We start from the raw sequence: 24,657 nt of genomic DNA, 5'->3' as shown, positions 1-24,657 counted from the left end.
GCTCTGTTATGAGGCTTTAATGGCCGGCAAGTAACGGAGAGCGGCCCGGTGGCGCAACGGTTAGCGCTGTTAGCGCCTGTCACCAATACAGTGAAGGTCGGCTGCCCTGAGTTCATTTCTCGTCTCGGGCACGGTGTTCTTTCTCTGCACGTGGCATCTGTTTACAGGGCTGGCTGCCTGCCGTAATATAGCCTTAGTTGCTGACACGGCGTAAAACACCAAATCCTCCCCCGGCAAGTAACGGACATATGATTGGCTTCCTCTTTGTGTTTTCTGTCTTTGTTTATATTCCGTATTAGTACTGTTATTTATTTTTTCAATGTTCGTATATCATTCGTTTGTTTTCCTGTATTACTGGTTGTGTCAGACTCCATGGTCAAACTATTTCTAGCTTTTAAAACTTGCCATAATGTCGCTGGTGTGTCATGACAGACATCACCATCGTCGCCTCCAATGACTAGTCAAGGAGTAGTGTCCCCTGATGAGTCAGAAATGACGTCCCTTGAGATGTGAGTCGCAAGTGTTAGAATAACACGGCACAACAACAATCAACAATACCATAATACAGTTACACCCGGTCTAGCAGCAGACTGAATACATACATACAATACATACATACAATACATACATACAATACATACATACAATACATACATACAATACATACATACAATACATACATACGTGATTCAGACTGGAATATGATGTGCATTCATTCACACACACTAGCGTTCACACGTTGCAGGGTTGAAACAAGGAAGGACAACCTACATCTGTTGGTCTTGCATACAACTACACGTACACGTCCTTTATGGAAAAGTCCCCTATCTTCTTGTTTTGTTTACATGCAAACAGAAGCAACAACCAAACACTTTATTAATAATTGTGGCAGATCAGTCTGATTTAAATGGTCGCTCAGACCAAAGTAAGCGAGATGAGGGGGACTTTCACTCAGCCAGATTTCAGTCAATGTCACCAAAGAAGTATCCATGTGTAATAGCAAGCTGCTAATCCAGCTTTTTGCGTAGAAAAACTCTATGACAAAATACTCCATGTCGATCACACACATACACACAGTGAGAGAGAAAAAGAAGGAGGTAAAGCTCACAGTGCTAGTACAACTGGAATTCAATCTTTATCGAGGAGTCGTCCGCCATATTGACAAGTGCTGAGAGCGTGAACACGTGACGTGACAGCAGCAGCTTGTAGATGTGACTATTGAGGTGGTACAAACAACTTGCGAGGCGACCGGTGTTTTAAAAGTCTCTTGCAGAGCGATTCTGTGACACAAAGTTAGTGTCTGTGAAGGTTGGATGTCCTGGGTTCACCTCTCGTCTTGGGCACCCTGTTCTTTCTCTGCATGTGGCATCTGTGAACAGAGCTGGCTGTCTTCCCATGATGTAGCCGTAGTTCAAGATGTAGTTACTGCATCGGCGTAAAACAAGCAGCAGGAAGATGTCACATGGTAAGAACTGAGATGTCACCTTTATTTACAGCACACAGAATGTCACTGGTCACTGCAAGCTGTCAGTGCTGTCAGCTGGGCGACACAGACTGTCATGATGAAATCCAGTTGTCAGTGTTAAGACAGGACTGAGACTGCTTGACAACGACTTGATCGACAACATGGACAGACACGACAACATGGACAGACATGACAACATGGACAGACATGACAGGCTGGTGACTGACAGCAGCAGTTGAGTACGTGTATGTCGAGGTGAGGTTTGTAACTCCAGGTTTAATTAACTAAAGCCGTTGTGAGTACAGACGGCCGTCAGGTTACGAAAACAAACTCTACAAACACATTTCCTCTTCGGTCACGACTGCTTCCTCTCATCATGATGGTGGTTATTCTCTCTGTTACTGACACCAATACTACCAACTACAGTCCCACCTGTTGGACCCTATAATGACTGCAGTGCTACTAGTGACGCCATGGCCACGACTCATAGAACAGAACAAAACTTTCTTCACTCTGACTTGTCATCTTTACTCTCATGCTGCTCATACTGCCATAAGAAACTCTTAGTTCTGTCTAGCTGATTCCTTCTTTCCTTGTCTGTCTGTCTGTCTGTCTGTCTGGCTTTCTGTCTGTCTGTCTGTCTGTCTGTCTGTCTGTCTGTCTGTCTGTCTTTCTGTGCAGTTGGTATTTAATTTGTAAAGAACTTGCCAGGGTTAGCCCTGCCTGCAACGGTTAACACCTGATACAGTGAGGATTAGCTGCACTGGGTTCAGTTCTCGTCACAGCCACGCTGTTCTATCTCTGGCGGAGAATGTATTGCTGCCTTTAAACAGATGATGTTTTACATCTCTACATGTAACAATCAATATATAATATAGAATTATGTTGTATATCACTAGATATAGGATTTATGAAAATTATTATTATTCATAAATTCTTACTAAATGTTGTCAATACCAAGGCATATATTTCTGCATTATCCTTTTTTTTATTACTTGTACCATTGCTTAGTTTACATGTTTCAATAATGTTACACGTTTGTTGTTGTTTTTTTGTGTTATACAGACACGCGAACACATAGCAACACGGTTCTGAATACTTGGAATACTTAAATCTTTACCAAAATCCTAAATCCTCTTTAATTTGCTATTCCCGGTTGGTCTCCCTATGGATGCTTTACATTCCCCTTCACGACATGGGGTCAGATGGGGTCACATGCATGGCTGGTCACTCTCGCAAGACCCAGTGTGTAAGCCGCGTGATGTTAATGTTGACACAAGTTGTTATACAAACAATACTCACTGTATGATGTTGATGTTTACACTAGTTGTTGTGAGTAAATGTGTATAAATGTGTCATACACAACATGTGTACAACGTCATCAGATGATGACGTCAAATGCCATTCGGTTTGTGGTAAGAGCAGACGAACACAAGTTGTGACGTACACCGGGACATGGAGAAGAACCGGGCATTGAGATCTTCCTCCAGACAGACGACGACTTTTCTCTCCAGACCACAAACACTCTCTCCACTCGTCACCCACACCACGTCACTGCAGGCCGTGGCCACGTCCTCGATGTCATCGTCCTTCATCACCTGCACTGGGATACCCGTTTCTTGAAGTCCCTCCACCATACCCCAGTCGTCACTGATGTCATACCAGTACAACACCAGCACGTCTCTCCACTGCAGGCAGGGCGGTGTTGTGGCGGCGTTGGTGGAGGTGACGGTCGTGGCTGTTGTCGTCACATTCTCTGTTAACATTCAAAGTCAGTTTCTACTGTTAGTTACTTCTCGGTGATACAGCGTACACACTGACTGACACATGGATATAAACACGACGTAAAATGACAGACACACGTGACTAACAAAGTGAATGTAGAAATAATAATGATGATAATGATAATGTTGATGATAATTATCATGGCATCTTGATAGCGCACATTCCCTCTATGATCTGTGACATAGTCAGTCAGCAATGTGAATGTAGATTATCCGACTCCACACATAATCACACTACAGGTAAACTCAATGTTGTACACAAAGTAAACAACACAAACAACGGCGTTACACACAGCAACATTACAGGTGTCACACAGTCAAGAGGAGGTGAACACAGATTCACCTGAATACTTCAGTTGTAGTCAACACAGGTAAGTATCCAGACACAAGCGCTGAGTGGTCAGCAGTGCCAAACATGTTAAAAGTGTCAGTGAAGTAGACACAAGTAATACAAATGATGAACAGGTCTAACACATGGCAAGATGGCGCAGATGTTACAGGTGAATATAAATGTTCTAAAAAACTCAGACAAGCTGTGAAGAAAGAAACCTTGATAATGATGTCACACTTTCAGAGATGATCAGTCCACACAAACCATGGATCAAAATGAAAGGTTAAAGAAGAAATGTGATCAAGAGCTGTCACCCTTTAGGTAGTTAGGCAAACAACATCTCACATTCATCTTCACAAGACTGTTTCTCACCTGCTTGTTATTTATCACACCTTTAACTGTTGACATGTCAACAAACGTCACACTACACAATACCACACCTACCTGTAACACCAACACGGAGACTGTGTAGGAAGCTGGCCACGTCACGACCGCACGTCACACAGTCAGCTGGCCTGTCACCTGAGTGACCCTGACCTCGGTGATAGAGTCGTGTGACTGGCGGGCCGTCTGTGTGGTCGGCCACACCTCGCTCTGTCTGTCCCACGGCTGAGGGTGAACCACATCTTAACTGTGGACGAAGATGGCGTCGAGAAGAAAGAGTTTCAGGACCTTTCGATGAGCTCATCAAGCTTCTTCGGTAGCTGCCAGACAAGCTGCTTGATCTCTCTGACCACTCACGAACAACGGTAACCCAATGCACATTCTGGAAAGTACCTAATTCCGTGCCCATCTTGAAGAAAGACTGTACATCTTCTGATAAATTAATTGTCTGGAACCAGAGGCTCCCTACTCAACTCTCAAGTAGGTCTACATAGACAGTGTCATCCTCGTGTGGGTGTGCGTGTCTGCTGCCTTGGCCACGTCACCCAAGAGCAGGACAAGTGGGCTGGACAAAGTGCAGAATACAGGTATGAGGATCATCTCAGACTGAAGAATACACCTATCACTTACAGGATGTTCCTCCTCATCTCTGTCACTTGCACTGTTGTTAGAGACTGTCCGGATTTTGTATCAAAGTTAAAGGAGGTCATGAACATGGCTACACACCTTCTCTTAAATCTTTGTGTCAGTAAAGCGCCATTCGCCAGGTTAAGTGTGACTGGTAGAGTTTCATGTTCCTCCAACCTTGCACCCTTATAGTAGAAAGCTGAAGCTGCCTGAGGTCTGTACCCACGATTCCGGAAAGGAAACATAGTACCCAGCTCATCTCCAGGGCGACAGACCGGGTGTATGGAGTAGTACACTCGTGGTCCTGCTTGATGGCAGTTGACCTGTATGTACGAAACAGGTAGCTGTCCTAAAGACTTGTAGCTACTTTATTAATTCTACTACAGATAATTAAACACCACTTTCACCTTATAAATACCGGGTACTACACTCTAAATATCTTTCTAAGGATGTACGGGAAAGCTGTGTGTGTGCATATTTTGCTATTGTTATGATACGATAAAATTTTGATTAACGATTTGTAAGAGCAGAAGTGTAAGTTAACAGTAGTTTACATATCGGAAAAGTCAATACCTTGATTCTAGAAGTGTATAAATTTTATTAATTAATTTTGTGAATTCTCTAAGGGAAAATAATTAGGATATTTGAGTCCCCTGGAGGAATTTTTATGTATGTTTAATCTCCTTTGATGAAGTTGTGTATGTTGTGTCTGTCGTGCTGCTTGTGGTATTCCCAGATGGTGTTCGTCGCCCACCTGGTTAGTCCACACTTGAAGATTAACTTTCTTACAGTGATTTTGAGCACAGGTCCTACATGTCACCTTGTCAAAGTCCTTGGTCTACATAAAAGAGGGAAAAGGAAGCAATCCACAATCAATATAATGACAATCAGTAAAATGTTATCTGAACTGCCTTTAACTGTAGTGTGGTCTGGAGAGTCCAATGCAACCTGTATGAAGTGTTGAAAGCAATTGTCACGAGAGTGGTCTACGTAAGGATACATCTTTCACGGTCAGGGTATAGAAAGGCTATCGGGGTAGTGGATGCTGACAGAGCAAAATGAGCACCGTGCGACTTCGTCCGATAGAATGGGCCGCCACCTTGGGGCCGCTGAGAAATACAGTCAGAAATGTTCTTTCTTTGTGAAGGTAGAAGCTAGAGGGGGAACTGAGACTGTTACAAGGAATTTTGGTGACATCAAGGTGGGCGAAATCTACATCACCTTTGCGTCGTCCATCAGGAATCTGGGAATCATTGTCACTGCAGACATGACTCTTGATAGACAAGTTACAGTTGTCTGTCTGTCAGTCTGTTATGAACTACACAACATCAGCGCCACCAATCACATTCCGTCTACGCGCTACCAACACTTTTGTCCGTGTTTGTCTTATCCAGACTTGATTACTACAACTCCTTGCTTGCTGGCTGCCTTGTATACCTTCTTCACAAACTCCAGAAAGTACAGAAGTGTGCTGCACTTCTGGTGCTGAGGGCAGGACACGTGACCACGCCACCCTCTACTTCGTTGTCTACACTGACTTCCCATCTGTTGTGACATCCAGTACAAACTGTCCGTGCTGTGTTTTCATGTCTTTGCTGACACCTGCCCTGATTATTTCTCTCAACTGCTCTTCCCTTACATCCCAGCTACAGGTGTCGTCTGATGATCGTCTCCTTACTCTTCTTGTCGCCATAGCAACAACATATGGCCACAGGATGTTTAGTTATTGTGCAGCCAAACTGTCACGAACTTCACTCGGACATGCGCATTCTTACATATCAATGATACGAGATCACTTCAGTTTGGGCGTCCCTTCCCGGACGAATACTTAATAAGCACAAGAAAACGTCAAGTGTAATTAGAAGTATAATATATTTTACAACAAGGCAGTCCAGTCAATAAACAATTCTAGGCACTCAAGAAAAATGTTAATTTCACAACCGTGCCCACCCAAAATTAAAGAAGTAACTAAGACCGTACACAGGCAGTTACTAAAACAAACTTTTTCGGAAGAAGCTGCCAAAGCTACTCAAGAAAAATACTTCAATTTCTAAATATTGTAATTACTGAGTCCCATAGAGCACATTTTCAGTTGTCAATGGGCTATCTCTATAAGGTTGGTTTATTAGTTTTTGTTTGTTTGTTCACCACTGGGAACACAATCTTATCATGCACTTTGACAAATATTCTTAATTACCTGCTGCAGTGGAAAGTTTGGTGTTTGAACAAGTCGTTTAAGCTGGCCTAAAAAGTTATCAAATTGAGAGGCAGAGTAAGAGTCCAAAGGACCAAATCTGACAACATTATCAGCAATACATTATACAAGCAAGTACATTTTACACCAAAAATCCTTTACCATACAAACACTGCTTCTTGAACAAATAAACATGAAAGGTTATCAGCCTAATCAGCATAGCTGACACACAGCCCAGGACTTGCAAGACAAAAAATAATAATAAGAAGAATAAATAAGAGAAAAAATTATTATACTGCCCGCAGAAACCTGGCGTTTTAACTGTCGAAACTCTGTTACTTTCCACTTTTGTAATCGCAATTTGAGGAGATTCTGACAGCTCGGAATTCTCTGAAAATGGCGGCTTTGCCTGCCTGGACGTATGTAGAGCGCATGATTCCGGTCGGTATGTAGCACGCCATTGGCTTAAAGTCGTTGCCATTGTTAGGGGTCATGACCCTACATATGGACTTGATCTCTGGAAGTCGGCTTTGGCTCCGCGTGTGCGCATGGCTTGTGTGCGCATGCGCGGGCGGCTTCCATGCCCGACGAGTCAGGCATTGCGGTAGATATGTGTCATAGTCTATGTTGACAAACTAAGTGGACAACTTGCGCTTTTGGTTTCCGATGCTGTTAGGGCCGTTCTGGTCAGTTTCGACTATCACAAGTTGTGACGTACACCGTGACATGCAAAAAAGTCGGGCTTCGTCAAGCTCATCAAGACAAACGACGACTTTTCTCTCCAGGCCATGAACACGATCCCCATTCGCCACCCACACCACGTCACTGCGGGCCGTGGCCACGTCCTCAATGTCATCGTCCTTCATCACCCGCACTGGGATACCCGTTTCTTTAAGTCCCTCCACTATACCCAAGCCGTCATTAACGTCACGCCAGGTTAACACCAACACGTCTCTCCACTGTAGGCAGGGCGATGTTGTGCCTCCCCTGGTGGAAGTGACGTTTGTGGCTGTTCTCGTGACATTCTCTGTTAACATTCAAATTGAGTTTATTTTGTAAGTATCAAGTGAGAGATACAGCGTACACACTGACAGACACATGGATTAAAAAAGTGACGTCAGGACAAGGCGAAGTAACATGACAGACACACGTGACTAACATAATGTCTTCTTCACAAGACAGTTTCTCACCTGCCTGTTATTTATCACATCGTTAACACCAATCACCTGTCAACAGACGTTACACTACACAACACCCACACCTACCTGTAACACCAACACGGAGACTGTGTAGGAAGCTCACCACGTCACGACTGCACGTCACACAGTCAACTGTCCTGTCACATGAGTGACCCTGACCACGGTGATACAGTCGTGTGACTGGCGGGCCGTCTGTGTGGTCGGCCACACCTCACTCACTGTATGAGTGGACACTATCCGACTCAGCGATCTCCCGCTCGACTTCCCTGACGACTGCCGGTGGAGAGCGGAGGGGTCTGGTTAAATATTCCACTTGCCAGCCGTTGGGTGCGTCTCCATGGGTACAGCTTGCCGCCCACAAATAGAGACGAGGAACTTGCGTCAGCAGCTTGTCACAGACAATCTGGAAGTCACCTGACCTACCACAGACATAAGTGTAAAGAGGCTGTTACACGTGTCACACTGTCTACTGCCACTAATATGTTCGTTAATATTGGTAGTGTATGACGTAATGATATCCGTTGTACAAATGACCTCAGAATAATGACATTGGTTGCTACACAATTTGTGCAACCGCCGATGTAACAGCAAATCTAGGTTTACTAGCATCACAACACTTCCATCAGGTGTCATAACCATTGTGGAATTATCAACTTTTAAACACCTGGTGTTGATTATGAGATCAAAGCGATAACCACCTACCTGTGTGTCTATCATCACATTACACGATGTTCTACTCACCCTCCAACTTCATCAGCGATGACGTACAACGACCCTCCTCTTGCTGCCTGTGACAAGTCGTTGACGGCCTTCTCCACGTCTTTACCGCCATAATCAAGACGATACTGCAGGAGGTGAGGCTGACCGGGTGACACACCTGCTGACTGTTGTGTGTTTACTGCCTGCAGCAACAGGTGATACAACATGATGCTCGCTGTACGACTTCCCCGCCAGGTACTGACAATGTAGACGGGGTGACCATCAAGCAGCCATTTTCTACCCATCATCAGCAGCACCACAGTTTTACCTGTACCGGGCGGTCCGGTGACAAAGAGTGTGGGAGGCGCCGTGTGTAGCAGGTGAACTTGCTCCGGGAAGAGTGTGATGACAGCAGTATAGCACTCTCCTGTCCACCACACGGCCTGACCCAGGGTCTTGACACTCACACGTGGAGGACATGTACATGGCACAGTCACTGTTGTCGCCGGACCACAGAACCTGGTACAGTCACATCAGTTGATGTCTTTTACAAAAACAATTACTGTTATTTTACAGTAAAGAATAATAAGTTATTTCAATACAGAATTCAGTTCATACAGAACTGTATTTCATTTTTCCCAAATAGAAATATATAATTTCTATTAAAACTAAAGAGACACTTTATTTCACTCTCTCTTATGTCAACCGAAGAAACTTTGTAAAGCTTACTTCTGTAACAGACACAATGATCTGCTCCAGCACAATGCAAAACAGGAAAATAACAAATGTTAAGGACCAATATGTTTATAGTTCAACAAGTTTACACCAGACAGTTAGTGAACTGGAAGAAAAAAAATATTTAGAAGAAACAAGAGAATAATTATAACACTGTGACAATGGTTCGACTTTTGCAAACAGTCGAACTTGCGCTGCTTACAACATCTTTATTTTTTGTTTAATCTGAAACTACATCAGTGAATGAATACAGGTTTCATGAGCTACATACGCACCTCTTCCGTGAAGATTACTCCTATCACCCTTTCACACCATGCTCGTCGTCCTTTTACTCTCCTTTCTTGTTCAAGATGGCCACACTCGTAGGACACCAGGAACCTTTACTTTCAACAGTCAAGTGACGTCAGCTGATCTTCTTTGGCCACGTGACCCGGCACTACACCTTGAAGACTGTCCTTTGAGGAACCATAGAAGATGGCCGACGCGGCAGTGGTCAGAGGAAGAAATGATACGAAGGTCAAAGACTGGACCGGTCGTCTGTACAGGACTGCTGACTGTCGCCCACAATAGACAAGAGTGGTGACCCCTGTCAGCTGCCGAGTCTGTCCATGTGATCCCCCCAACCACAGGTGCCGATCAAGGGACCGAGTGACTGACTGAAAGCTAGTTAGCTAACACCAAAGAGAACACTGCAGATGTCATTACTAAGACTTTATACAAAGTAACATCACAACATGTAAACGTGAGTCGTGCAACCATCTTGTAGTCAGTGCGAGTTGCGCCTGGCAGTCAGTGGAGGTCGCGGACAGTGTTGATGGTCCGCTCTTCACTTTCAGAAGATAACACGCGAGATTATCTTCTTTATGCTTTTTTTTTTTTTCAAATAGCGAGTCAACAGGGGCTGGGTCTTATGGATTGTTTCGGATAACGAACAGTTAACGAACAGCTTTCCAGAACGGATTAAGTTCGTTAACCGAGGTTCCACTGTACCTGGTGATTTCAAACTCAGTACTCCAGGCGTTAAACAAATTCACCAACAGAACAGATATAGTAAATATGATATTGTCTCTCATAAAAAAGATTGAGACAGAAAATGGACATTAAGACAGTTACACGTGGAGAGCGGCTAACACGATCCATGCAATTAGTATTTAACCCCCTAATTCATGTAAAATTCATGAGTTAACACTTACCTTGCTATTAACTTTTTGTAAATGTTAGAGGACACTTTATAACTGCCAGCCCCAGCCACACGTCGCTGCCACCAGTGTCCGAGTTCCCTCAGCACGTGACTGCTGACGTCATAGGGTGTCTTGGGGTCAGACAGCTGATCACAGCACAGACACAGTCCTGGGATGTTGGAGGGATCTGTTGTTCCCAGACACCGACACAGGGCCTGTATAAAAACTGCTCTGACTGAGAAACGATTCAAATATGTCGCACAATAACATGAAAGTAGTTATAAAGTTATTATAAAGTATTTACAAAGTTGTAAAAGTAAAATAAATAGAGTAGTACACTAATGGCTTGTGAGACACGCTTTCAAAACCATCCGAAATACTTGTAACTTTGCGAAAACTTGGCGAAACTAAATAAAAACTGGTATGTCTAAATATCTACAAACTTCTTTAAACCATCAAAACATTTGAAAGATCTCATTTAATTCTTATACAATGTTTGCAAATTATTGTTTTCTTTTTTTTAGAAAGGTGTGTGTACACGTGATGATTGTAAATTAGACAGAAGAGACCTGAGTGAGCTGGGGGTCGCCGGAGATGGCCTGTTTAACCTCGTCAGTCGTGAGGTTGGGGAAGGCGATGACCTTAGTGACGGGCAGACCGGGAGCGATGTCGGACACCAGGTGAGACAACATGGCCTCCGCCTTGTCCAGCTGTGACACGGCGTCTGTCAGCTTCTTTCTGATGTTTTTGTCTTTATCGTCCTTCGACATATTCAGTGCCTGTGTGTTGTCACCAAAGGCCTTCACCTCGCACGTGACTAAACCGAAATGTCGGTGAATGAGAAGCACATCGAAGTCGCCCCGTTTCCAGTTTCGTGGCAAGGCAGAAGGGAGGTTGGCCGGTAGAGGGAGCTGTGCAGCTGCTGCAGCGTAACAAGGTTCCCCCATGTACTCGCCGAACTGAAGCTGAGTCAGTCCAACCAGGACTTCTTTGTTGTCTTCACACAGTTTCTGGAGACACAAGAGCACCCTTTGCATGGCCGCATCGTCTCTGAGGTCACTGTCCTGAACAGGAGGTGGCTGAGGAATGGAAGCAGCAGCTGATGAAATCATCGCCGTCTGACCTGACTGACCTGCTTGACCTGACTGACATGACTGACCTAACTGTAGGACGAGAACCTCCTGACCAGCAGCTGCCTGTCTAGTCATGGGCACGCGGTTGACGTAGACAGGAGGCAGGAAGTAGGCGCGAGAGTCGAGATCAGGGAACGCGGCCTCCACCCACTGTAGCCAGAATGTCTGGGCCTGGTCTGGTAATGGGTCCTGTGTCAAAATCATTTTGATAAATTGAAATATACATAAAATATTGTGTTAAGACATTTTGCACGTCTTACATGTTGTTCAAACTTGTATCAGCTACTAGTTATTGCCAACTGTAAAATGCTGACATCCATTAAAGCTGATGTCCTGTGTTGTTTTCTTTTACACAATATCGTAATACTGTTATTAAACAAACAAACAAAAACAAATAAACAAAGAAACAAACAAATAAACAAACCTTTGAGCCAGTCTTCTGATTGATGAGACTAACTGCTGCTTTGACCTGAGAATCATCACCGCGGATGGTGAGAAGCTTCACACCTGGTACAGGTGAGGGGTTGGGGTCAAATTCCACGTCAGCGCCTGACTTCTTCTTCACCTCTTCCAGGGGACGTGTGTTCGCTAAAATAATATTATCATCTGTTGGTCCTTTGTCATTCACATGGAGTTAGTGATTATGACTGTTATCTACTTTACTCTTGTTTGCTGTTTATCCTACTTACAGCTGTTGTTGTTTACAGAATGAAGTGACTGTAAACATTGCACTCACCTGTGTCAGTCAGTAGCTCAGTCTGTTGGTCAGTCACGGTGTGTAGGTAGACTTCCACCCGGCCACGACCTCTACAATGTTGTTTGCCTCCTCTTCCTTTAGGGCGCTGTCCGTGTGAGAGTTGTTACAGTGAGAAAACATCACGAGACTGAACACCACAAACATTATTGAGATGATGATGATGATGGTGGTGGTGGTGGTGGTGGTGGATGGGGGTTTGTGGATTTTGTGTTGGTGATTAATGATTGATTATTGATGATGATAGATGATGAATACTGGATGGACGGATGGTTGGATGGATGAAACTTTCCCAGGGCAAAGGTCATCAAATTTTTTCCGTGTCTTACCTGTTGTGGAGCAGACGGCTGATGTCCAGACATTGTTGACAGTTGTCTTCTGGGACGTCACACTGGAGCTTAGTAAACAGGTCTGTAATCATTCTGTGATGTCACAGTGGAGTTCAGTATTAAATCATTTCGGATGTCAAACCATTTCAGTGATTAATAATCACTGTATAACGTCAGGGGAGTTAAGTCATTACTGAGTGATGTCACAATAGACATCAATAAAGAGACTTGTAATCATTCAGTAATGTCACTGTGATTCTTTGTCAACAATGACAATCATGGATAAATACTTAAAGAAGGGAGGATCAGTGTAGAGTTCGTAAACCGTATAAGATCATCATTTAGAACTTAACATATCCACATGTAAATTTTGTTGTGACTGACTTTAATTCTAGTTAAGACCGCCTTTGTCATATACAGTAACATGCTTGACAAAATATGTAAAAACATGTAAATATGTCTTAACTCTGATATTTGTCCAAACAGTAATCCATCAAATAAGTCGGAGACTATACACCACTAACCTTGAGGACAACATGAATTTCTGTCTTGTGACATGACAGTGATCAGACAGTGTCAGTGTGTCTGTCACTGACACTCACCACAGTGTGTGAAGTATCACAGCATGGTGACAGGACACGGAAGGCTGAAGGTAGAGAGAAATGACAGGATTCTGTGGTAGACAACAGCGCAGGACTGTCACTAAAATGTAAGACTATGGATAACGAGGACTGAGTGCATCCTGAGTCACGTGATGTAAGGGCGGCAGACGACTTTAGTCTCAGCCAGCATCGCACATCGTCACCACTGCAGCTCTCGTCAGGATGCTGACATCGCCCACTTGGGGTTAGCTCTCTAAACTTGTTACAATGTCGCCATTGTATTGTCAGACATGTTCTTAAAGACCGTCTTCGCACCAGGCATAAATTGAGAGAACATCCCAGACACAGAAGACTGGCGAGGTCTTGTTGCGGTCCTATGCTCCCCGAGGAGTAACAAGGAATAAACAAAATGAACTAAGGACCTTGTGTATTAACAGCTAAGAGCTAAATACAATTGTGTGTAAAGTAAGCAGCTGAGTACAATGTACCCGCAATAAAACGACGAGAACAAGACAAGGACTGTGATGTACACGGATTATTCTTAGCTGTGTAGCCGAGTCTTCAAACATTGTGTGTAGGCGACCACCTCGACATACAGAGAGAAAGATAAACGTGAACAGTAGCTGATTGTGTTCTGTAGTTCCTGTAGCCTAATATCCGGTTTCTAAATAAGTTACATACATTAGTGAGGACGAGTGTAACGGCCAGTAATCACGTGACTGTCATGCTAGCGTCTGTGAAGATGTTTGTCCGGTTGTAGTTTCCTGACCACTCGTCCTGTAGACAAAGTGTCGTTGTATCCCACAAGTCTGTAGGGTGAGGGCACGTGCAGCCTTCACACAACGTCCCTGTTGTGGTCATCACGTGTCTCTCCACATTCTGGACGATTCCTGTAGATATTCTCCTGGCTTCTGGTAGAAATAGTGACTGGAGACAAAGTTTGTTGACCAGAGGAACTCTTTTTGTGAACCAGACATCACACAGTGCACTCATCATAGTTGCAAATGTCCAGACATATAAAGGGACGTCAGTGTTGTTGACACCTTTAACTAGAAACTTATTGAAACTTACTTACTCCCCATGATTGTCTCCCTTTATAAGGTTTGTGACATTGAACAACTGCCTTCCTGATGATAAATGTCGGCAAAATGAGACTTTGTAGACTTTGTAACACTAATAATGTGAGGGATTAATTTAGTTACCACTGAATTGTAAACAAAATTGACAAAGAATGTAGAAATAATTGATCACCTCCCTCTGTCCACAGTTCTAATGCTGATCACTTCCATTCATTATTTGCTGTAAGAAATGAAAAGACCCTCCGTAGGTTAGCTTGATTTATAAAGTTATTACTGAGGACGAGGACATAGAGGAGCTAATGTGTGTTTGGAGAGAGAGAGAGAGAGAGAATAATAATACACACAGATATATATATATAAGTATGTGAGTAAGTATATGTATGATTCTGTGACAACAAAGAATGAGAAATATCATATAAGGAAAATTCTTCTACTGTTTATATTTGTTTATAATTTTTTTTAACTACACATGCAAAAAGAGACAAAAGAAGGAGAGAATAAATAATTCATTTCTAATATATTAGCTGTTATAAACAAACCAGTGAAATATTTGTAACTTTGTGTGTGTGAGAGTGAAAGATATTGTACAGGCAAGTGTGTGAATACTGTCTCTATATGTGTATATGTAATACCTCAATAAGTCTTAGGTGGAGACATTAATATAGAATCTTGAATGTTGATAATCTGTTATCTACCTCGTGTGGTGTTGTTTGTTTGACTTACATGACTTCAGTACAAAATATATTCCCGCTGTTAAACTCTGTAATCTTGTAAACAATGATACATTGTGTTATAATTAGCAGCTTACCTGTGTAAATTAATTAATAAAACCAGACTCACACATCTTCCTGTCATTAAGACATGTCTGTTGGTTATTTGCCGCTGATGTTAAACTTTGTGACTAAGTATTGAATAGTTTCGGGATTTTCTAATTGTTCCCAACACAATGCAGTAAACAACACAGTGAGTCCATCTCACTAATAACACCATGTGTTGTATCCAACATATTGTACTGACAGTAAATACTCCAGTAAAGTCAGTAACAACAGACTGTGGACCCACATTTGGTCTTTTGTCAGTCTCACCTTTATTTAGCAGTGACATTACAGTCTCAATACATGTAACATGTTCCATCTAAAATGTAACACCAATCATATTTACCTGGCTACCAGTGTCTTGTACAACTCAGGTGTCGTGTGACTGACAGGTCCAGCCCCAGCCACACGTCGCTGCCACCAGTGTCCGAGTTCTCTCAGCATGTGACTACTGACGTCACACGGGGTCTTGGGATCAGACAACTGATCACAGCACAGACACAGACCTGGGATGTTGGAGGGATCTGTTGTTCTGACCCAATTCTGTGAAGAAAATAAACTTATCCCAGAAGCTCAAGCAGGTTTTCACAAAGGTTACAGTACAACAGATAATATTTTCTGCCTTCAGTCACTGATTCAGAAATATTTGACGAAACAAGGTGGACGCTTTTACACCATTTTTGTAGATTTTTCGACAGATCCAAATTGCTATACACCCTGTTAAAAAAGGGTGTCCATGGAAGAATGTTTCAAACACTACATAGTATGTATAAAAATGTGAAAGCGGCTGTTAAGGTTGGATCTCAAATAACTGACTACTTTGATTGTATATCCAGTGTCAAACAAGGATGTGTACTAAGCCCTTTACTGTTTTCCATATTTCTATCTGAGCTTTGGTCAGACCTAACATTATGTGGTGCACGTGGTATTGATGTCCGGGCAGATCCACTTCGGATCTCCCTTTTGATGTATGCTGATGACATTGCTATTGTTGCTGATTCCCCTGTTGACCTTCAATGTAAAATATGTTATCTTGAAACATTTTGTAACAAATGGGGACTTACAGTCAATATGGACAAAACAAAAATAATAGTTTTTAAAAATGGTGGATTTATTAAAGATTGCGAAAAATGATACTATGCTGGAAAGAAGATTATTGTAGAACCCAGCTATAATTATTTGGGGATTACATTCATGTCTACACTTAAATGGGTCAAATGTACTGATAGTTTATCAGGAGTCAAGAAAATGTATTTCAGACTAAAGAACCTTCCAACAGACATAATCTTTAAAATATTTGACACAAAAATAAAACCTATTCTTTTATATGGATCTGAGATTTGGGGATGGAAGCAATACAATGATATAGAGAAAGTTGAAATAAAACTTTGTAAATAAATTTTAAATGTAGGTAGGGATGTTAAAAATGATATAGCTTTGAGTGAATGTGGAAGGCTTCCTCTTGTGGCTGATTCATATATAAGAGTTATTCAATACTGGTGTAGAATACTAATGTTGCCAGAACACAGGTACCCAAAACAATGTTACAACATGTTATATTTACAAGATAAGGCAGGCAGAACCAACTTAGCCTCCCAAGTTAGAATTTTGTTATGTAGCTACGGTTTTGGATATGTGTGGGAATGGCAGACAGTTGGTAATCTCCCCTTATTCATCACCACTATAAAAGAAAGATTCAAGGATTGCTCTCTCCAAAAATGGCATGATTCAGTATCTTCTTCTTCAGATTACTGCGATTACCAGCCAGATTTACTTAGAGCAACATATATAGACCAGATATTACAACATGAACATAGACGGGTCCTGTGTTTGTTGAGAAGTAATTGTTTACCCCTAAATGGAAATACTCGTCACCAAACTAGCAACAAACCTGAGTGCAATCAATGTGATAGTCAAAGTGTGGAAGACCGATACCATTTTCTGTTAATTTGCCCTAAATATACAACTCTACCTAAGAGATATATCCCACTCTTTTACCATAAATTCCCCTCATCCTTTAAGGTTCACCTTTTGTGTAGGAACCTTAAGGGTAAAGTAGCTATTAATGTTGCCCTCTATATAACAGAATGTCTGAATATGAGGACATCATGACAGTGTACATATAATTAGTTAGCACTGAATGTCATTGTACTGTTTATCATTTAACTAAAAACCAAATACAACTGAAATGTTGATCATGTACAGCAATCCACTGTTAATATGCATGTAACATACAATATAAGAGGTTGATGTGAACCTAATGGTATTTGGAAATTGTAAACTACACATGTAAGAACCCAGAGTGTAGAGTAACCATTAATGTTGCCCTTTACTTAAAAACAAGGTTTGTAAAGGAGATCTGCATGACCATGAGCATTACATGAGGATGAATGTCTGAATCATGACTGATTGTTACTATTATCTGATGTTGATGTGGGCCAGATGGCCTCCTAAAAACTGAATAAATAAATAAAATAAATACTATCACCACATTTCATTGACATTCACACACAAACTGTTTATATTATCGGTTTGTGTTGCATTGAGAAAAAAATTAATTTTACACATTTAGTTACTCTGTAATGTATATTACAGAAGACATGTAAGGAACAGAAAGGTACTGAAACCTGAATGAGGAGGCTGTCACCGGAGATGGCCTGTTGAAGTTGACGAGCCGTGAGGTTGGGGAAGGCGATGACCTTAGTGACGGGCAGACCGGGAGCGATGTCGGACACCAGGTGAGACAACATGGCCTCCGCCTTGTCCAGCTGTGACACGGCGTTACTCAGTTTCTGTCTAATGTTGTTGTCTACATCCTGTTGTGACATGTTTACAGACTGGATATTGTCACCCACTGCCTTCACCTCACAGACTACCAGTCCGTGCTGTCGGTGAATCAGAAGCACATCAAAGTCTCCCTGTTTCCAGTTGTTAGGTAGAGAAGGAGGAAGGTTGGAGGGTCGGGGTAGGTGGGTAGCGGCGGCAGCGTAACAAGGTTCACCGAGGTACTGTCCGAACTGAAGCTGAGTCAGTCCAACCATCACATCGCTGTTCTCTTCAAACATTTTCTGGAGACAAACAAACATCCTGTGCATGGCAGCATCGTCTCTGACGTCACTGTCCTGAAGGCGAGGAGGCTGAGGAATGAATGGATGAGCAGCAGAGGATGAACTCGTCGGCACTTGGTTAGACTGACCAGCCTGTCCAGGTGCTGATGTAAGGACGAGAACCTCCTGACCAGCAGCTGCCTGTCTAGTCATGGGCACGCGGTTGACGTAGACAGGAGGCAGGAAGTAGGCGCGAGAGTCGAGATCAGGGAACGCGGCCTCCACCCACTGTAGCCAGAATGTCTGGGCCTGGTCTGGTAATGGGTCCTGTGTCATAAGCTATCTGCTTTATTAAATAATATGTGGCTATTATCTTTAAGGCATTTGGTTTATTTTAGAGTATTTCTGTTCAGTCTTTACTTGTATTAGCTCCTGCAATTAAATACAGGAGATGACCCGGAGTATAATTCTGTCATCCAGTAAGATATTCTGATGATTTCCTGCGTTATAGTCTGTTACCAACTGTTCTAATATACATTTGATTGTCAACAAACAAACCTTTAAACCAGTCTTCTTGCTGATGAGCCTGTCTCCTCGATCGGAGAAGGAAGACCGCTAATGATAAGAGTCTTCACACATGGTACAGGTGAGGGGTTGGGGTCAAACTCTACATCAGCGCCTGTAGTTTTCTTTACCTCCTCCAGGGGGCGTGTGTTCACTTTAAAAAAAGCTTTGGTTTAGGAATTTTCAATGCACCTACACATTTATCTAAAGTATAACATACTTTTTTTTAAATTAATCATTTTTACAAAGAACTGTAATGTCGGATTGTACTAATAGTAAGATTTTTTTTAAAAATATTCACATTCTACACTAATCATCATTACTGTACTCGTGATGATCAAGCTTATAATTAACATTATGATAATTATTTTTCTGTCGGTTCTCTGCCCTATTTCCTGGCTTTACTGATTATGATGTTTACATCTGTATGCTATCTCACTACTTTACTCTTGTGTGCTTATATTTTACTTTCATCTGTCGTCAATTAAAAATAAAAAGCATAATAAAACATACAACCTACCTTTATCTGTAAGTAGTGCCGCCTGTTCATCAGTCACAGCGTGTAGGTAAACTTTGACCCGGCCACGGCCTCTACAACTCTGTGGTCTTCCTCCTCCTTTACATCTCTGTGCCTGTGATTGTTATTACAGTGAGAGGAGAACTTCTTGAGACTGAACAACAGATACATCTCTGAGATGATAATCCACAGGATATGGCATTAAATATCTGCACAAGCATTATACTAAACCAGTAGAAAGCGAATTGTTGTTGATGATGATGATGATGATGATGAGGAGGAGGAGGAGGAGGAGGAGGAGGAGGAGGAGGAGGAAGATCTCGCAATCTTCGGTGCAATGGCCCGACTTCGGCAGATAGAAATATCGTTCCATCAACACAAGTTTCGTGAGAGTAACACACTAACGGCCATTGTCAGCTGAGGGTCCTGAAGATACCTGATGTCAGTCATGTCAGACTTGTCTGTATTGCACAAAAGCTCGATATTAAAACTTTCTCACGGAGCTGCAGGATGTTAATCAGAATTTGAAGTCGACACTACCTATGTTTAAGTCTAAAATCTGAGTAATGGAAGATAAGCAGGAAAAGACGAAAAGTGGCGCAGACACAGAAATCCACACATGGAGGTGGGAAATATTGTAACAGATGAACTGATGAACATGAGACACAACATTTCACACAGATAAACGGGCAAATGTGGAAGTGAGTGAGAGGAGCCACATCGAGTCAGTTATAAATGAAATACTTCTCTCTCTCTCTCGCTATAGAATAAATAATGTACTTACAGAATGCATTGTGTAAGCATAGAATAAAATACCATGTAGGTCCATTAAGACACGGTCCAGTTATCAGCGAATTTAATTTAACAGCTCAAAATGCTTGGATTCCATTTTTTTGACACTCTGGATCGTAGGGACCTGGACATTACCTCTCAAACACTTGAGACAGGTGTTGACAGGTGTTGACACGTGTTGATTTATCATTAAACAATAAAATACATTAGAATGAAATTCAAATATTTGTCTGTTTAATCTACGCTGTGTCACTGTTATGGAGTCCACCATCGTGAGATGACGACTCTACTTTCAAAATAGCGACTCGTGGGTCAGCACATGACAAAGAATTGTGATTAAAAAAAAGCATTCATTTTTTTTAATTATTTATTGTAATTATCAAAACATCTTTAAGCTGCGGTTAGGCAGTTTGGACCCCAATCACCGCAGCTTAATAGCTCTACACTGTATATACTTATAGAACTCATTGTATACATATAGAATGGAATTGTATAAATGTAGAATGCATGATATACTTATACAATGATTTGTACAGCAATAAAATGATTTCTATAAGTATAAAATTCACCTCTTGGCGCTGCTTACTTTAAGCGTGGTGGAAAGGAGAGTGGCTCACCTGAGCAGACGACGGATGACTAGACATTGTTGACAGTGGTCTCCCCTGTACAGAACCACGTTTGTCGGAGGCAGCGTCTGCTCCCTTTGTGAGAAACCAGTTATTTGTGTAGGGTCAAAGGTTAATATAGTGTCAGTGGCACGGTGTCAGTGCCATAGTGTCAGTGGCATAGTGTCAGTTTCATAGTGTCAGTGAAATAGTATAGTGCCATAGTATAGTTCCGTATTGTCACTGGCATAGTGTCACTGCCATACTGTCAGTGGAATAATATAGTGCCATAGTATAGTTCTGTATGTCACTGGCATAGAATCAGTGCCATAGTGTCAGTGACATAGTATCAGTGCCACGCTGTTAGTGGCATAGTGTTAGTGATATAGTGTCAGTGACATAGTATCAGTGCCATGTTGTCAGTGACATGGTATCAGTGCCAAGACGAGAAGTTTTACATGATGAGGAAAGTCAGTAGCCGCTGCCCCCCTCTCCATCACTCTGCTGACCTCTCAAACTCACACTCTGCCTATGTTGATGCAGTAGATAAATTTAATAAATGATGTAAAGAAAACTATCTTGATCTAAATGTAAAGAAAACAAAAGAGCTGGTGATTGATTTCAGACGCAAGAGCACTGTTATCCCTGACCTATACATTGATGGTGCCAAGGTTGAACGGGTTGATCAGTACAAATATCTAGGAACTGTGATCGACGACAAACTCACTTTTAACACCAACACAGAGGTTATTCACAAGAAATGTCAATCTAGATTGTACTGTTTACAAAAACTACGTTCTCTAAATGTCAACAAAAAGGTTTTAAGTGCTTTTTATAGATGTTTTCTTGAGTCTGTGTTGACATTTGGATTTTTATGTTGGTATGGAGGATTGAGAGCTAGTAATAGGAATGTGTTAGATAGAGTTGTGAGTGTGAGTAGGAGGGTGATTGGGGAGAAGCAGAAGTGTCTGAGTGAGTTGTATGAGAGGCGAGTAGTACGGAAAGCGAGAGTGATTGTGAAAGATAGTACACATGTGTTAGCACAGTATTATAACCTTCTTCCGTCCAAGAGACGTTTTAATGTTCCTAGAGCTTCCACTGCCCGTTCTAGGAATAGTTTTATAAACAAGTCTGTTGTCTTACTGAACAAGTGTTGGAAGGATTTGTGAGTGTGTGGGTGTGGGTGTGTGATTTTGTGAATATAGTTTTAGTGATGTTTCTTATTTAGTTGTGTATTTCCATGGACTGTAGGTGTTTGTGTGAGATGATAGTTTGAGTGGAATTAAGTTGTTATTAAGTTTTTATTATAAGTTTTTATTATAAGCCAGTTGTTTTACCACGTCTTGTAATTTCTCCTCGTGAGATAATAAAGTTGAATTGAATTGAATTTCCGGCCCCGTGCTATTATTAGTTCGGCTTGTGGTGACTGTGGCGACCTCTGGCCACGTACATCAACGTCCAGTGAGTAGACAGCAGCGCTCAGCCATGTGGTCAGTGACTGCACCGCCCTCTGGAAACAGTGATTACAGGGCAACATCTTGACCACACTTTGATGCTAACTACTTCTTAGCAACAACATGTTGTAGCGGCGATAACTACACCCGTAATGTCAGTGCGTGTACATATACCCGTAATGTCAGTGCGTGTACACACACCCGTAATGTCAGTGAGTATAGAGACGTATTACCAAACACAGTTTGTCTTGTTGTTGTGTTGTCATTGTCAAATATTAAACATTATTTTGCCCGCGTGTTGCAGCTTTATTCAGCTTTGTTTGTGTTATTACCTCCCCTGGGTCGTCGTGGATGTTGTTAATGTAAAGGTTGTAGTAGTTGACGATGACTGGTCATAGCTGGTAGAGGCTCAGTGCTTGTGTAAAGTCTGTGGCCCGACACAGTGAACTGTTGCCACTGTGTCCGGCATGACTGTGTCACAGCAACATTGTGAGCTTTGTGTCACGAGCTGGCAGTGACAGTGACAATAGTCACTACAATGGCCGCTTGGCACTACGCGTGTAGAGAACGCATCTTACAATGGCACAGACACGCGAGGTTTCCTTTTACACAATCGTTTGAGCCCTGGACGGTTTACAATAAACATATAATAATAATATACAATAAACATCTCTCTGTCCTCAAGTCCACCCTGGGATGTCATCGCTGTGTTACAGTCATCTTCACATCAACTACTCAAGGAAACAACACGCACTCACCTGTCCTGAAGTCAATGTATTATAATGTCAAACCTCGCATCTTTCTCGCGCTTCTACAGTGGAATAACTGTTATTTGTCTTTCTCTGGTCAGGACGAGGAAGGGCAAGATGGCGGACAGTGTCTGTTGCTAACGTGTGTATCACGTGACTGACAACAACACATTAAAAGTTGTACACTCGTGTGTTACACAATTGTTTCTAACTCTTGATCTACTGTATCGGGGTTTTCAGAAGCAATAAATATAGTAGATCAGCTTTAATAGGTCAGCACATTCTTTGCCTTTACTTGGAGTAAACAAACACGATGAGACATGGCGACTCTGTGTTGTCAAGGAGACGGTATCAGAAAATGTTAGAAATTGCTGTTTCTGTTTTCGAGCCGGTATTAAAATTCTAAATTATGCGGCTGGCAGGTAAATTACCAAAATCCCAGGCCAGCAGCTGATTACAGAACAAACCTTGTGATAATGGAATTAACAACAAATAGTAGATAATCTCTTTCACTGATGGAATTAATATGCAAAGTAAAACTGTTTGAATTCGTTCACAATAAAACTTTAAAAGCAGCATTTCCTTTGTAGGCAGCCGCCCCGATGTTCTCTAAACACTCCATCAGACATGTCAGTCGTGTTAGTTGTTATCTCTCTACTTCGTGTTAGAATGTTACGGATTGCCGGTTTTTTTTTTTTTTTTTTTTTGGTTTTGTTTTTTTTATACTTGATAAAGTAAATTAGAATCAAATTAAAAGAAAAAAACAAAAATGAATTCACTTCCCCTTTTGGAAGACATCTTCGGACCGTACTTTGCCGACCTTTGGTGTGGACTAATGTAGTTGTTTGTGATAGAGAAACGGAAAGAAAAAGTTTCATTGTCTCGTTGGGTGAATACGAAAAAAAAATCACCTTTGACACCTCGGGCTGAGAGACTGCAGCACTGAGGACAACCCCCATCCTCTTGGTTCACAGAGTGGCCTCCCATGTGTCACATCCCTACCCTTTCACTTTCATTCCGACATAATGGTAATGGTAATAAATCCAGCAATCTCAGTTCACAAACTTAGTCTAGACGGCTCATTCGTGATAAAGTCTTGGTGTCCAGCATCCTTCCGACCCCAGGCCCGCTAACCCGGAGGTCTGCCTCCCTTACACCTGAAAATGGTCTACTGCAGACTTAAAACTAGAATCTGAATGTGCAATGATTGGGTGTTCTTTTGTCAGACCTATCTTTAAAAGGAAAAGGAAAAGAAAAGCAGAAGTAATGCATTCCACTGATGAAGACTGGACCCCCATTCATAGCAACGGGCACAGGTACATCAGACCTCACCTGACACCCCCGAACACACACACACACGTCTTGCCTGTTCCTGTCACTTGTATCTGATATATGAACTGTATCTGCAAATGTGGGCAACAATAACTGAAATGGTTTAAACCTTCCTTGATACCTCATTATAGGAATTGTTAGAACTGTTACATCAAGCACACACAAAGACACACACACAAACACACACACACAGAAACACACACAAACACAGATACACACACACATCCTTCATCTTGCTGACCATGTACGTAGTTCTCGGTATTATCGCTGTGAAGTCAGTTCCACT

At 42.1% G+C, this 24,657-nt stretch overlaps 2 protein-coding genes across 6 annotated transcripts; both read right to left on the bottom strand.

Annotated features, from left to right (window-relative positions):
• Nucleotides 1–2,448: 2,448 nt before the first annotated feature.
• LOC112575344 lies at nucleotides 2,449–4,529 on the bottom strand. Its single transcript, XM_025257126.1, has 2 exons — nucleotides 4,025–4,529; nucleotides 2,449–3,221 (listed from the first exon to the last, which is right to left on the bottom strand). The coding sequence occupies exons 1-2, from the start codon at nucleotides 4,371–4,373 to the stop codon at nucleotides 2,860–2,862; spliced, it is 711 nt and encodes a 236-aa protein (XP_025112911.1). The 5' UTR covers nucleotides 4,374–4,529; the 3' UTR covers nucleotides 2,449–2,859.
• A 7,331-nt stretch (nucleotides 4,530–11,860) lies between these two features.
• Nucleotides 11,861–23,173, bottom strand: LOC112575337. 5 transcript variants are annotated; one of them, XM_025257117.1, is made up of 11 exons: nucleotides 23,049–23,173; nucleotides 22,174–22,346; nucleotides 19,443–20,932; nucleotides 17,939–19,076; nucleotides 15,658–15,854; nucleotides 14,669–14,716; nucleotides 13,340–14,344; nucleotides 12,816–12,908; nucleotides 12,469–12,574; nucleotides 12,157–12,320; nucleotides 11,861–11,921 (listed from the first exon to the last, which is right to left on the bottom strand). In XM_025257117.1, the coding sequence occupies exons 4-6, from the start codon at nucleotides 18,692–18,694 to the stop codon at nucleotides 14,710–14,712; spliced, it is 960 nt and encodes a 319-aa protein (XP_025112902.1). In that variant the 5' UTR covers nucleotides 18,695–19,076; nucleotides 19,443–20,932; nucleotides 22,174–22,346; nucleotides 23,049–23,173; the 3' UTR covers nucleotides 11,861–11,921; nucleotides 12,157–12,320; nucleotides 12,469–12,574; nucleotides 12,816–12,908; nucleotides 13,340–14,344; nucleotides 14,669–14,709. The 5 variants fall into 5 exon arrangements, with proteins under 5 accessions (XP_025112902.1, XP_025112899.1, XP_025112898.1 ...); XM_025257114.1 differs by lacking the exon at nucleotides 14,669–14,716 and having other exon boundaries at nucleotides 19,443–19,900; nucleotides 20,849–20,932; XM_025257113.1 differs by lacking the exon at nucleotides 14,669–14,716 and having other exon boundaries at nucleotides 19,443–19,554; nucleotides 20,849–20,932.
• Nucleotides 23,174–24,657: the final 1,484 nt, after the last annotated feature.

Source organism: Pomacea canaliculata, linkage group LG11 (assembly GCF_003073045.1).
Source record: "Pomacea canaliculata isolate SZHN2017 linkage group LG11, ASM307304v1, whole genome shotgun sequence".
NCBI lineage: Eukaryota > Metazoa > Mollusca > Gastropoda > Architaenioglossa > Ampullariidae > Pomacea > Pomacea canaliculata.
The sequence above is the reverse complement of the archived record's forward strand: the minus strand, read 5'-3'. Positions and strand labels throughout refer to the sequence as shown.

Excerpts from the sequence above, each read along its gene's own strand:
- LOC112575344 (XM_025257126.1), bottom strand. The coding sequence starts at position 4,373 with ATGGGCACGGAATTAGGTACTTTCCAGAATGTGCATTGGGTTACCGTT. Across the intron at positions 3,222-4,024 it reads TCTCCGTGTTGGTGTTACAG|AGAATGTGACGACAACAGCC; the intron begins GTAGGTGTGGTA and ends GAATGTTAACAG.
- LOC112575337 (XM_025257115.1), bottom strand. The coding sequence starts at position 18,694 with ATGACACAGGACCCATTACCAGACCAGGCCCAGACATTCTGGCTACAG. Across the intron at positions 15,855-17,938 it reads GTGACAGCCTCCTCATTCAG|AATTGGGTCAGAACAACAGA; the intron begins GTTTCAGTACCT and ends TTTTCTTCACAG. Across the intron at positions 14,345-15,657 it reads TACAAGACACTGGTAGCCAG|TCACTATTTCTACCAGAAGC; the intron begins GTAAATATGATT and ends CTTTGTCTCCAG.